The sequence below is a fragment of the Scyliorhinus torazame genome, chromosome 3 (genome assembly GCF_047496885.1).
Source record: "Scyliorhinus torazame isolate Kashiwa2021f chromosome 3, sScyTor2.1, whole genome shotgun sequence".
NCBI lineage: Eukaryota > Metazoa > Chordata > Chondrichthyes > Carcharhiniformes > Scyliorhinidae > Scyliorhinus > Scyliorhinus torazame.
The window spans coordinates 91,175,566-91,190,521 of NC_092709.1; the positions used below are offsets into that span (position 1 = coordinate 91,175,566).

At 47.0% G+C, this 14,956-nt stretch overlaps 1 protein-coding gene across 1 annotated transcript in view; it reads right to left on the reverse strand.

Annotated features, from left to right (window-relative positions):
- The window catches only part of LOC140408573 (actin-binding LIM protein 2-like), a 512,880-nt gene that overhangs the window by 176,039 nt on the left and 321,885 nt on the right, over positions 1–14,956 (reverse strand). The window contains exon 13 of the mRNA XM_072495958.1: positions 11,071–11,127. Within this exon, the coding sequence (XP_072352059.1) occupies positions 11,071–11,127 (57 nt within the window). The remainder of the gene's footprint in view (positions 1–11,070; positions 11,128–14,956) is intronic.

A 14,956-nucleotide genomic window follows, 5' to 3' on the forward strand; every position in this document is an offset into this window, starting at 1 on the left:
CTACAACCAGTCACCCAATTTATGTTTGGTCTCCCTAACGTAGAGCATACCACACTTAGTGCAGCAAATAACATTATACTAAATTGAAAGAAATACCAGGAAATTGCTGTTTCATCTGGAAGGAGTGTTTGTGGTGTAGGATGCTTGTTATCCTTTGAGCAAAACCAATTAACGGGGGATCTGATAGAAGTGAACAAGATTATGACAGGTTTAGATAAGGTACACAAAGAAAAGTTGTTCCTTTTACCTGATGGGACATGGACCCGAGGACAGAGATTTAAGGTGATACAGGATGATACAAAGGTGATACAAATGATACAGGAAGGTTGTGAGGGGAAAATGTCTTTACATAGCAAATGGTAATGAACTGGAATTTACTGCCCACAAGGGTGGTGGAAATTGGAGAGGCACTTGAGGGCAAAACCTTGCAAGGCTATGGTTGCAGAATGAGGGAATAGAACTGGATTGCTCGATAAGAGTGCTGGCATGGACTCAAAGGGCTGAAAGGCTTCCTCTGTGCAGTAGTGAGTCTATAATGGGGAGATATATGAAAATTATCTGTCTTGTAATGGCTTGCTTGGTTTTCTGTTCCATTAACCACAATGATAAAGAAAATGGGAAATGAAATTCATTACAGGTAGCTGATTTGTGTCCGCACTGAAGTGGAATTTCATCCAATTATCTCACATTCCTGCCATTGCTTGCGATTATGCCAAGATGATGACACAAGCACAATCTCACTGTTTCTACTCAACTACCTTCCCTTCACTGTGAGGCAAAAGGGGTACAACTGTGCCCAAACAATTTGCATTTATATGGGCCTTCTGACATCTTAAACTTCACAGAAACATAATCAGAGAAAAACTAATGTCTAGCCAAAGAAGGAGATGTTGGGAGAAATTACCAAAAACCTGGTTGAAGAGGTACATTTTAAGAAGTGTCTTAAAGGAGGGAGAGACACTCCTTAAAATGTCTCTTTAGGGACTTCCGGTGGTGGCTATGAAGGAGTAGGTCGCACATTTGGTGGCTCCCGCTCGGGTCGGACCTTTTCTCCTGATGTTGTATCGGACTTGATTTGGTAAATTGATGGTAGAGGCATTTGTGGAGTGGATTCCTACATCGGTGCATGGAGAGGAGAACTAGAAGTGCTCACAAAGGAAGAAACAGACGAACAGAGAAGACTTGGGCTGAAGTTGCAACGGGAGGAAATCCAGGCTTGTCGACCCAGCGGTCAACGGAGCAGCTGATGCAGTTTATTCAGGAGGGCTTCGCCAAGCAGAAGCAGGAATGTTTGGACCCGATTAAAGAATTGATTGCGCGGCTGGAAATTAGGTTGGATGCCCAAGATCGGGCGATCCAGAAAGTAGAGAAGGCGCTGGCTGAGCAGGAGGAACATCAAACTGCGGTGGAGTTGGAGGTGGGGATGCTGAGAGACCAGCAGAACAGGCTCCTAGAGAAGGTGGAGGACCTAGAGAATAGGTCCCGCCGGCAGAACTTGAGAATCGTCGGTCTCCCAGAGGGGTCCGAAAGAGCGGACACTGGGGCATACATACCGGGTATGCTCGAGAGGTTACTGGGGGATGGGACGTTCTCCCGACCCTTGGAGGTGGACAGGGCTCACAGAGCGCTCGCGAGGAAGCCACGAGTGGGGAATCCCCCGAGGGCAATGGTGGTGAGATTCCACAAGTACTTGGACAGGAAGTGTATTTTACGGTGGGCCAGGCAGACACGGAATTGTAAATAGGAGAAAAGCATCCTGTGGATCTATCAGGATCTGAGTGCGGAGGTGGCCAGGAGATAAAGGCGACCCTTTTTAAGAAAAAGGTGAAGTTTGGACTGCTGTATCCGGCCCGTCTCTGGTCACGTATGAGCAACATTTTTATTTTGAGTCGCCCGAGGAAGCGATGGACTTCACTAGAAGGAAAAGACTGGTGGCGGGACTAAGGACTTTGAATTTTGCTGCAGCGCTCACGTTAAAAAAGTTTCTTGTTTTTCTTTTTTTTGCGACGCTATTTGTAATGCCTTCTGTATTGTTTTGGGGCCTGTTGCAGAGCTAAGTGAGTTAAAGTTTACATTTGCACTGATGGGGGATGGAGGTGTGTTTGTTAGATGCTGGATCTTCTGTTTGATCTTTTCCTTGTTTATTGTGGGGGGTTTTCTTTTATTAGGGCAATTGTATTGGGAGTGCTTTTCTTTTGAATATGTGTCCGAGCCCCGGGGGGGGGGGGGGGGGGGGGGGGGACAATAGGTGGGAGAATGTCTGGCTCCATGGGCGGGGTTCACCAAGCTAGCTGGGGGTGCTTGCTCACGGAAACGCAGTGGGGGGTGAGCAGATTTTATGCTTGTTGAAGGGGTTGGTTTACATAGTGCTGTTACTAGGCGGGGAGGGGGGGAAAATGTTCTTCTGACGGGGAGGGATTTTTGCTGTGGGACAGAAAGAAGGTCGGGCGGAGGCTGCCTGGGGGCGGGCCAGCGGATGTGTGGGGCGCTGGCTGGAGACTGGCCCAAGAAAGGTGATGGCTGATCGGCGAAGGGGGGGGGGGGCGCAATAAGCCCCCCCAACTAGGCTAACCACATGGAATTTGAGAGGGTTAAATGGGCCGGTTAAGAGGGCATGCGTGTTCACGCATTTGAGAGGACTGAAGGCGGACGTGGTAATGCTACAGCAGACGCACCTTAGAGTAACTGATCAGGTCAGATTAAGGAAGGGATGGGTCGGACAGGTTTTTCATTTGGGGCTGGACTCGAAGACTAGAGGGGTCACGATCCTGATTAATAAGCGTGTGGTATTTGAGGCGGGAAGAATAGTTGCGGATGTGGGAGGCCGGTACATTATGGCCCGGTGGAAACTGGAGGGGTTGCAGGTGGTACTAGTAAATGTGTACCCGCCAAATTGGCATGATGTGGAATTTATAAAGAGGATGCTGGGGAGGATCCCGGACCTGGATTCACATAAATTGGTCATGGGAGGGGACTTTAACACAGTTATTGACCCTGGGTTAGACCGGTCGAGCTCAAGGACAGGCAGGGTGCCAGCAATGGCAAAGGAGCTAAAGGGGTTTATGGAGCAGATGGCCGGGGGGGGGGGGGGGAAACACGACCCATGGAGATTTGGACAGCCGAGAGTGAAGGAGTTCTCCTTCTATCCAGATGTGCATAAAGTGTACTCCCGGATTGATTTCTTTATTTTGATTAGGACTCTCCTGACGGGCATAGTGGACACTATTCGGCGATCACAATCTCAGATCACGCCCCGTACTGGGTTGACCTACAGGTTAGCAGGGAGAGTGGCCAGCGCCCGCACTGGAGGCTGGACGTGGGCTTTTGGCTGACGAAGAGGTGTGCAGGCTGCTGAGGAAATGTATTCAGAACTACCAGGAAGTCAACGACACAGATGAAGTTTTGGCGGCGGTGGTCTAGGAGGCATTGAAGGCGGTGGTTAGAGGGGAGCTGATCCCGGTACGGGTCCATAGGGAGAAGGCAGACAGAGCAGAGACGGATCGACTGATAAAGGAGATATTGCAGGTCGACAGGAGGTATGCGGAGACCCCAGAGGCAGGGCTTTTAAGGGAACGACGGAGGATACAGGCAGGGTTTGGCTTGTTAACTACAGGGAGGGCAGTGAGCAGCTGAGGAAGGCGAGGGGGGTGATCTATGAGCATGGGGAGAAGGCCAGCAGAATGCTTGAGCAGAAGCTTAGAAAGAGGGAGGCAGCCAGGGAGATAGGGAAAGTAAAGGACGGGAACCTGGTTGGAGACTCAGCAGGGATGAATAAGGCATTCAAGGAGTTTTACAGTAGGCTGTATGGGTTGGAACCCCCAGCAGGGCCAGAGGGGATGAGGCACTTTTTAGGGGGGCTGAATTTCCCGAAGGTGGACGGGTAGAAGGGCTGGGGGCCCCGATCAGTTTGGAAGAGATAGCAGAGGATCTGAAGGCCATGCAGTCAGGTAAAGCTCCGGGGCCGGACGGGTGCCCAGTGAGGTTTTATAAAAAGTTCTCTGGGATATTGGGGCCGCTGTTGATGAGGACATTCAATGAGGCAAGGGAGCATGGGGTGCTTCCAACGACGATGTCACAGGCCACAATCTCATGATCCTGATACGGGACAAGGACCCGGAGCAATGTGGGTCCTACAGGCCGAGATCCCGATTGAATGTGGACGCCAAACTGCTGGCCAAAATCTTGTCCTGTAGGATTGAAGACTGTGTTCCAGACATGATTGGGGAGGACCAGGCAGGGTTCGTTAAGGGTAGGCAGTTGGTGGCCAGTGTAAGAAAGTTGTTAAATGTGATCATGATGCCCCCAGAAGGTAGGGATGTGGAGGTAGTGGTCGCAATGGACGCAGAGAAGGCTTTTGATCGGGTGGAATGGGAATATCTGTGGGAAGTACTGGGACGCTTCGAATTTGGACTTTATTGACTAGGTCAGGTTGTTGTATCAGGCTGCATCGGGGGACGAGACAGGGATGCCCCCTCTCCTCACTGTTGTTCGCGTTAGCCAGAGAGCTGCTGGCAATTGCGCTGAGAGCCTCAAGGGGCTGACCCCGGGGGGGGGGGGGGGGAGGGCAGTGGAACACAGAGTCTCACTTTATGCAGACGACCTGCTCCAGTATGTATCGGACCCACTGGAGGGGATGGAAGAAATTATGAAGATTCTGGGGGAATTTGGCCGGTTTTCAGGGGTATAAACTAAATATGGGAAAAAGTGAGATGTTCGCGGTCCAGGCAAGGGGGCAGGAGAGGCGATTGGGGGAGCTGCCATTTAGGGTGGTGGGGGGAAGCTTTCGGTAACTAGGTATCCAGGTGGCATGGGAATGGGAACGGCTGCACAAGTTAAATTTGGCCCGACTAGTAGACCAAATGAAGGCCGATTTTCAGAGGTGGGACGCGCTCCCGTTGTCACTGGCTGGGAGGGTGCACACAGTGAAAATAACGGTCCTCCCGAGATTCCTGTTTGTGTTTCAGTGTCTCCCCATCTTTATTCCACGGTCCTTTTTTAAACGGGTCAATAAGGTAATCACTGGCTTTGTTTGGGCAGGTAAGACCCCACGAGTAAGAAAGGGGATGCTTGAGCGGAGCCAGGGTGGTGGGGGGGGGGGGGGGGTGGGGGGGGGGGCGTTGGCGCTGCTTAACTTTAACAATTATTATTGGGTGGTGAATATAGCCATGATCAGGAAGTGGGTGGTGGGGGGGTGGGTCGGTATGGGAGCGTGTTGAGGCGGCTTCATGCAAGGGCATCAGTTTGGGGGCATTGGTAACGGTGCCTCTGCCGTTCCCGCCGGCACGGTACGCCTCGTGGTGGTGGCGGCCCTGAGGGTCTGGGGGCAATGGAGGAGGCATGTGGGGGCGGAGGGAGCATCGGTCTGGTCTCCAATCTGTAATAATCACCGGTTCGCCCCGGGAAGGATGGATGGAGGGTTTCGGAGGTGGCAGAGAGCAGGGATTGAGAGGATGTGGGATATGTTTATAGAGGGGAGGTTTTCTAGACTGAGGGAGCTGGAGGAGAAATTTGGATTGGCGAGGGGAAATTAATTTAGGTACCTGCAGGCGCGGGACATCCTACGCAGGCAGGTCTCAACCTTCCCGCTCCTGCCACCAAGGGGGATACAGGACAGGGTAGTTTCTAGAGTGTGAGTGGGAGAAGGTAGGGTTTCTGACATTTACAAGGAACTCATAGGGTCAGAGTAGATGCAGACCGAGGAGTTGAAACGCAAGTGGGAAGAGGAGTTAGGAGAAGAGATAGAGGCTGGACTCTGGGCGGACGCGTTGAGTAGAGTCAACGCGTCCACAACATGTGCCAGGCATGGCCTGATACAATTTAAGGTCGTGCACTGGGCCCACATGACAGTGGCCCGGATGAGCAGGTTCTTCGGGGTAGAAGATAGGTGCGCAAGGTGTGCGGCGGGTCAGCGAACCAGGTCCATATGTTCTGGGCATGCCCGAAGCTCAGGAGATTCTGGCAGGGGTTTGCGGAGGTCATGTCCAAGGTGTTAAAAGCAAGGGTGGCACCTAGTCCAGAGGTGGCGATTTTCAGTGTGTCGGAATATCCGAGAATCCAGAGGGAGAAAGAGGCAGATCTTCTAGCCTTTGCTTCCCTGGTAGCCCGGAGATGGATTCTATTAGTTTGGAGGGACCCAAAGCCGCCGCCGACGGAGACCTGGCTAACTGACATGGCTAGCTTTCTCTGTCTGGAGAAAATCAAGTTCGCCTTGAGAGGGTCAATGTTAGGGTTCGCCCGGAGGTGGCAGCTGTTTGTTGACTTCTTTGCGGAAAATTAACCATCAGCAGAAGGGGGGGGGGGGGGCTTGGGGTTAGATTAGTTTAGAGTAGGGGGTTAGTACAGGTGGGACCTGTAACAGAGGGAGGCGGCTTTTGCACTATGTTTATAAATTCATGTCCATTGTTTATTTTGTTGCTGTAAAACCATAAATACCTCAATAAAATGTTTATTAAAAAAAAATGTCTCTTTAGAGCTTAGATGGCCACCAATGCTGAGGCAAAGTTTTTGGTGTCAGTGAATAGGTTGGGGTTGGAGGAATGCAGAGTACCTGAATGTTTACAAAGCTGGCAGACGTTACAGAGATAGAGAGAGGAATTGTCATGGAAAGATTTAAAAATGAAGATGAAAACATTTAAGCTGGGGACCGGACTGGAAGACAGTGTAAGTCACTCTTCACAAGGGTGATAGGTAAGTGAGACTTGGTGCAAGGTATAATATGGATAGGAGCCTTTTGAATTGCATACACACATACAAAATATTTCAACCGCAGAGAAAATTAAGACAAAGGTTTGCATCATTACCTATTAAAGAGAATTTTGCCCTTTGAAGAACATAAAAGAAGCGTGAAGAAAAGTCTAACCCGATCCTTACTATAGACCATATACATTATATAGTACCATAGACACCATCTTGCATTTAATCTCTTGGAATGTCTGAATAAATATACTGCGATTCCCAATAGTTATCAAATAAAATTCTGGAATATTGAACTGCCAAGCATCAGAGTATAAAGAGTGCAATTTCATTTCTCAGGTCACAAATAATGTGGTAATAATTTGGCAATCTAAATTCCAACATCAAGAAGTAAATAATGTCATGATGTCACATTTCTCAAGAGTATTGAAAGTCAAAGAGATCTAGGAGTACAGGTCCACAGGTCACTGAAAGGGGCAACACAGGTGGAGAAGGTAGTCAAGAAGGCATACGGCATGCTTGCCTTCATTGGCCGGGGCATTGAGTATAAGAATTGGCAAGTCATGTTGCAGCTGTATAGAACCTTAGTTAGGCCACACTTGGAGTATAGTGTTCAATTCTGGTCGCCACACTACCAGAAGGATGTGGAGGCTTTAGAGAGGGTGCAGAAGAGATTTACCAGAATGTTGCCTGGTATGGAGGGCATTAGCTATGAGGAGCAGTTGAATAAACTCGGTTTGTTCTCACTGGAACGAAGGAGGTTGAGGGGCGACCTGATAGAGGTCTACAAAATTATGAGGGGCATAGACAGAGTGGATAGTCAGAGGCTTTTCCCCGGGGTAGAGGCGTCAATTACTAGGGGGCATAGGTTTAAGGTGAGATGGGCAAGGTTTAGAGTAGATGTACGAGGCAAGTCTTTTTACACAGAGGGTAGTGGGTGCCTGGAATTCGCTACCGGAGGAGGTGGTGGAAGCAGGGACGATAGTGACATTTAAGGGGCATCTTGACAAATACATGAATAGGATTGGAATAGAGGGATACGGACCCAGGAAGTGTAGAAGATTGTAGTTTAGTCGGGCAGCATGGTCGGCACGGGCTTGGAGGGCCGAAGGGCCTGTTCCTGTGCTGTACATTTCTTTGTTCTTTGTTTGTATTAATAGAGAGTAGAATTATCCATAAAGGTTTACAGCCATGATGTTCCTTTAACATTCAAAACAATTCAAATGTCTGTTTCTGTACTAAATTTATCTTCAGATCACAAAATTTAGGTCAAATTGTTTAAAGATTTTCTTTGTTCAAATTGCTTTTCCTCGTATCAGCCTTCCATATTGGTTTGTGCTGTGCTGGTCAAGTCTGTGTTAAGAATCACCACAGTACGAAGTCTTACAACACCAGGTTAAAGTCCAACAGGTTTGTTTCGATGTCACTAGCTTTCGGAGCGCTGCTCCTTCCTCAGGTGAATGAAGAGGTCTGTTCCAGAAACACATATATAGACAAATTCAAAGATGCCAAACAATGCTTGGAATGCGAGCATTAGCAGGTGATTAAATCTTTACAGATCCAGAGATGGGGTAACCCCAGGTCAAAGAGGTGTGAATTGTACCAAGCCAGGACAGTTGGTAGGATTTCGCAGGCCAGATGGTGGGGGATGAATGTAATGCGACATGAATCCCAGGTCCCGGTTGAGGCCGCACTCATGTGTGCGGAACTTGGCTATAAGTTTCTGCTCGGCGATTCTGCGTTGTCGCGGGTCCTGAAGGCCGCCTTGGAGAACGCTTACCCGGAGATCAGAGGCTGAATGCTTCTGACACAGCATTCTGAATGCTTCTGACACAGCATTTAGCCTCTGATCTCCGGGTAAGCGTTCTCCAAGGCGGCCTTCAGGACCCGCGACAACGCAGAATCGCCGAGCAGAAACTTAAAGCCAAGTTCCGCACACATGAGTGCGGCCTCAACCGGGACCTGGGATTCATGTCGCATTACATTCATCCCCCACCATCTGGCCTGCGAAATCCTACCAACTGTCCTGGCTTGACACAATTCACACCTCTTTAACCTGGGGTTACCCCATCTCTGGATCTGTAAAGATTTAATCACCTGCTAATGCTCGCATTCCAAGCATTGTTTGGCATCTTTGAATTTGTCTATATATGTGTTTCTGGAACAGACCTCTTCATTCACCTGAGGAAGGAGCAGCGCTCCGAAAGCTAGTGACATCGAAACAAACCTGTTGGACTTTAACCTGGTGTTGTAAGACTTCGTACTGTGCTCACCCCAGTCCAACGCCGGCATCTCCACATTAAGAATCACCACACAGGTGTTGCTCAGGAGCCCCACTCCGGCATGTCAGTCTCTGCCGCATTTGCTGCACAGGGAAACAATGGGTTGAGAAGGTGCACAATTTGATGGTCGCTGTTCTCTTGGGGCCCTGTTCTTAGCCAGCTGAGCTTTTTGTTTCTGCTCACCTTTCCCAATGCCCTTCCAAACAGTCAGCCAACAGAGATTGTGACCTTCAGCGACTGCCTCCCAGTTGTCAGTGTCAATGTCCGCCATTCTCATATCTCACTTGCTGGTGTCACTGCAGCAGAGATATGGATGCCCAGGAGACTATGACCCAGTGACCAGTTCACTGTACAGAAGGAGAACGTGGCATGATCGCCGAGTTGGTGACCTTCTCCTGCTATGAGATGCAAAGTATATGTCTGAGACAGCAAAGGAAAAAACTATTCAGCCTTTTCTCTTGCCTACTATATGTTGTCCAGGTCTTATCTGGAGGAGTGAGCTGAGGACACAGGCTTGTTTGATCCATAGTTTGGTTTCCTCAGGCAGGTTGCTGTTTCACACTCTCTTAGTCAGCTTGGACATTACAGCTGCAGCTTTTTCAATGCTTGTGTCGATCTGAGCATCAAATTACAGATTGCCGGTGATTAGCAGTGGTTAGCACTGATGCCTCACAGCTCCAAGGACCTAGGTTCAATTCCGACCTCGGGTGACTGTCTGTGTGGAGCTTGCACTTTCTCCCCGGCTGCTCCGGTTTCCTCCCAAAGTTCAAAGATGTGCAGGTTAGGTGGATTGGCTATGTCCCTTAGTGTCCAAAAGGTTTGGTGGGGTTACGGGGGTGGTGTGGGGGCATTTGCCTAGGTAGAGTGCTCTTTCGGAGGATCTGTGCAGACTCGATGGGCCGAATGGCCTCCTTCTGCACTGTGGAGATTCTATGATTTGTGAAGTTATCATCAACCTTCAGCATAATTTGTCAATGCTGATAGATGACAGTCTGGCAACATTCTGGACATTTATCTTCCTGATGATGATGCAGCCAACATCTTTACAAGCATGAGAGAGACTGTCCATTTGTCCCTGAATGTATTAATTCATATGAGATGCTAGTGTGGAATCGTCAGTGTGGAACAATCACTGATGAGGACTTGGCGCACCTTTGTCTCGAGTGTCAGGTTAGCGAGGCTGAATAGCCTTTATAAATAGACACCCTCCATAGACCAGGGTCTAGGAGAGGGATGAGCACAAAATGCAAAACACCAGAGCCCATGTCCTAGGTGGGGCTCGTCTCAAGCAATAAGTTAACCCTTAGGGCGCGATTCAACAGAAAAAAAATCTATCTTCGGTTTTGGCAGTTTTTGGAAGGGTGTTTCTCGTCCCTGAAGTGCCAAGAAACATTACGCTATTCAATAGCACATTGCTATTTTTTTGGCATTGGCGGGCCCAGCAGAAAAGGCTTCTCGCAAATCGGAGCACCATTTTTGAAGGCTGCCTCAACCACCCCCCACCCCCCCCCCCACCCGCCCACTCTCAACCCCCCTTCTCCCACCAACCTCTCAGAGGCCCCCGGGAACACCCCCTCGCGCCCCCTCCCAGGCCCAATCCCTGGCAGTGTCAACCTGAATGTTGGGACGGCTGTGCAGGGAGCTGCAGGTGACACTTTAGTGCTGGCATGTTGAAATACTTCTGGTGCAGATGATAAAAGAATTTACTGTTCTATGAACAAGGAATGTGGTGTAACTCCAGCAATTTAAAAACTCAAACATGGCATCACCTAGCCATAATGTTTTAGTTTGTCTCCTCTTCTTTTGAACCATGGTGGACTCCTACATTATGATTAAGATACTTCTCTCCCTTCGGTTTTTCAATTTAAAAGCACACAAAATGAAAGTATAATCTGATTAGTATGAAGTACAAAGAGCTAAACTTCATTTTCCTCTTTTCAATTTAAGGGAAGTGGCACAATGAAAAGACACAGCTCTTAAACCAGGATAATCAAAAGCTAGATATTGGCAATTTAGTAGACAGTCTGTGGAACAATACCCTGGCAGTAGCATACCCTGCAGAGTGGTATTAAAACATGAAATGATTGAAGTGTACCATGCTGTCTGTAGACGGGGGGCTTTCTATAGATGTTGTCGGCTTTCCCATCAGTTTCTGAAGGAAAGAAAATAAAGAAAAGACAACTTAGCATCGAACTTACCATCAAAATCAAATGTTTCACCCAGGTTGTAGTTTATTGTATGTAAACCCAATAGTATACCAAATTACAGATCAGAAATTTTGGACAAATGTATATCATACATCAAGAAACTACAATGATCCGCCTGTGGTCTGGTTCAGGTTTTATAAGAATCAACGACAACTTAGATTCATATCATGCATTTAACATGATAAAACATAGCAAAGCAGTAACAAGAATGATATCCATGAAAAGATTCCCCTACTGAGCCACACAAGGAAAATATCAGGCCAGATCCCTAAAAGATTGATCAAACAGGTTTAAACAGCATAATAGTAATAATAATCGCTTATTGTCACAAGTAGACTTCAACAAAGTTACAGTGAAAAGCCCCTAGCATCTTAGAAAGTGGAGACAGGTGTTAAGAGGTTTAGAGAGGGAATTCCAAAGCTTAAGGCCATAGCAGCTGAAAGCACAGCTGCCAATGGTGGAGTGCTTAAAATCAAGGATGCAAAAAGGTGGAAATTGGAGGATTGCAGAGATTTTGAAGGTTTGCAGGGTTACAGGAGGTTACACAGAAAGGGTGTGTTGAGGCTAGGGAGAGTTTTCAACACAAGGATGGAAATTTTAAAACTGAAGGGCTCCTGGGTGCAGAACCAGTGAAGGTCAGCAAGCACAGGGGTGATGGATTTGTGAGATTTGGAAGAATTTAACACACGGAGCAGAGTTGTTGGCCGGCAGCTATTGAGCTTGGGACTTCCTTTCCACTTAATGGTGGAGGTCCCACTCTGGACTAGTTTAGCTCGTCGGTGGCACTTTATGGCTCAGGTGTGGTCTTCTGCCATGTGGGTCAGTTGCTGGCCAACCTTCCCGGGTGAGGAAGGAGGATAAATTCCAGCCCATTGTTATGATGGTAGAACTTCGAGTCATTCATGGAAATATTGGACTTTAAAAGTACTTGAGTTGTATATTTAAATAGTGGACATGAGACACCGAAGATGATTGCTGAATGCACAATTAGCTACCGACAGGAATGGCTACAGGGGGTCTTTACGGAACAACGGGACACTTTTCCAATGGGTCCAGGCAATTCAAAGTACTTGTTAAAAACATTGTACATATGTTCTGGTCCTGTCTGAAGTTGGGGACATTTTGGGGCACTTGATCAGCACCATGTCGACGATCTTGCACTTGGACTTGGAGCCCAGTTCCCTGGGGGCCATATTTGAGGAAGTGAACCAGCCGGAGCTGCAGACAGGGACATACATTTTAGCCTTCACTGGTTGGTCGCTGGTTGCTCGAAGGCTGGTTCTGTTGGGGTGCAGGTCACGTTCTGCGTCCAGTACTTCGGTCTGGTTGGGGGTCTTGATGGATTTCTTGTACTTTGAGAAAGCTAAGTTCACCTTGATGGGGGGCTATTGAAGGTTTTTATAAGAGCTGGTGCCCATTTATTCTTTACTTTAAAGTGTTGGTCACCATCAGCTGTTGAGGCGGGGCTATGTCTTGAGTACTTTATGGAACGGTTGAAGCGTGAGAGGGGGTTGTTTTGCTATCTTTCCTATTTTTTTGTTAAAAAATGAATAAAAATATTTTCACAAAAGCAAAAATTAATGTAAATGCATGTGCTTTACCATTTCACCTTACCGTTGTTTCAGTAGTTATGTTAAGACAACCGGATCAGACCCCAACTTTGTTAGGATACAGGACGAAAACCCCAAACAATTTGTCTATTTGCAAAACTGTGAGGAAAGGATACTTCACCCGAGGAGTATGAATCTGACCAATCGGTATTTTTTATGTTAAAACAAACTTTCATTTAAACACAGAATTAACCATATTAACATCAAAGAAAAAACAATCATCAGGTAAACAGTTCTTAAACAAAAGGAAAATCTTGAACTTACTATCTATACCTGTTACCAACTCTAATTAAGCAACCCAATGCAGTTCAAATGCCACTTATGAATAAAGTTAACAAAATAGGGGACTTTCTTAGTTGTGTAGAGACTTATGGAGAGACCCTATCACGAGCAGATCCAGTACGCTCTGTCTTGTCAAACTCAAATCCTATATCAAACTGCTGTCCAAATTAAAATATTCTAGTAGACTGCAAAACTATGGAAATAAGAAGTCTTACAACATCAAGTTGAAGTCCAACAGGTTTGTTTTGAATCACTAGCTTTCGGAGCGCTGTTCCTTCATCAGGTGAGTCACCTGATGAAGGAGCAGCGGTCCGAAAGCTAGTCATTGAAAACAAACCTATTGGATTTTAACCTGTTGCTGTAAGACTTCTTACCGTGCCCACCCCAGTCCAATGCTAGCATCTCCACATCAAACTATAAGCAGACCTGGCTTCTCCCATTAATTACATCATCTGTATCCCACTAACTTTAGGAAAGGAAATCTGCTGTCCTTACCTGGTTTGGCCTACATGTGACTCCAGACCCACAACTATGTGGTTGACTCTTAAATGCCCATCGCAATCACTCGACTGAGTGGAGGGCCCACATCCCATGAATTTTTTTAAAAATCATACACCAGAGTGCTGTTTCAGCACAGCATAAAGTTCAGTATCATTAATTCTCCCTGAATTTCTCACTAGTTTTTTGTCTATTTCGTCACCTTTCAGCCTCCTCGTACAGTGATGTACCATAAATAAAACGCTAACGTGTTGTGTATTTATCCAAACACTTGGTAGCTTAAGAAATTGAGATTATAATCAAATAGTTTCAAAATAGAATCCCAGAACAGCAATGCTAGTTATTCCCATATGTTTGCCTGAGTTAGTTGAACTGTATCAGGCATCAGATAACACATCAGGCTATTAAATTAGCTATTCTATGTAATGTCTAGTGTTGAGGATTGGGAGGAATGAAGGAAAATTATGGACCATTTCACCAATCAGAGAAAGGCAGGCTGTTCTGCAATCCAAAATGAGTGGTTTATAAGATATAAATTGATTTTTTTTTTAAAAAAGTAAATGAAATGTACACATTATTTTTTTTGTACTTTAGGCACATTTTATGGTAACAGATCTGGCTCAGGAACCATGTCAGCTATGATCTACTTTATTTTCACTTGCCTAGCTGATGTCATGTCTGTGTACCAGAACACACAAGTTCCTCAGACCTCGTGGGAAATGTTTAAAGTCTGCAGATGTAGATTGAAGTGATATCCACAAACCGTGAGACTGCACATTCAGCACAATGGATTGTGTTGGCTAAGAATAGAACAATTAATAATCTGAGAATGATTATAAAGTAATCATCTAATTGAGGAGTTCAAGTGAATTTACAAATCTTAAGAATGAATAACGAGGCATTCTAACACCTAAGCTTTGATATCTACACTGTTCTGAAGTCAGAGCAAGATATAGGATGCGATTTTCCGGACTCGTTCGCCACGAGTGGGTCCATAATGGCCGCTAAATCTCACGAGAGGCCAAAAACGGGATTCGGGCTGGCGAGAATTCCGAATGCGATCTTCTTGGGGTTCCCCGCTGAAGTAATCAGGTTCACACCCAGAAAGGGTGGGTTCCTGATTTGAAAGCTTTTGAATCCTTTGGAATGTAATTAAGGTGTCTAAAGTCAGATGTTTTGGTCTCACTGAATTTTTCCCGCTCACCAGCATGATGCCATGCAGGCACAAATTGCCACTGCTCGATAAACACGCAGACCAGGCTCCATGGAGGGAAGAAGGAGGTCAGTAATGCTCTCCACCTTGTATTGCGGTGTATGAGGGGAAAGAAACCCCTTGACAGCTATAGAGGGATGGAGTTTGAGCGGGTCGGGCTGGGGGTGAAGG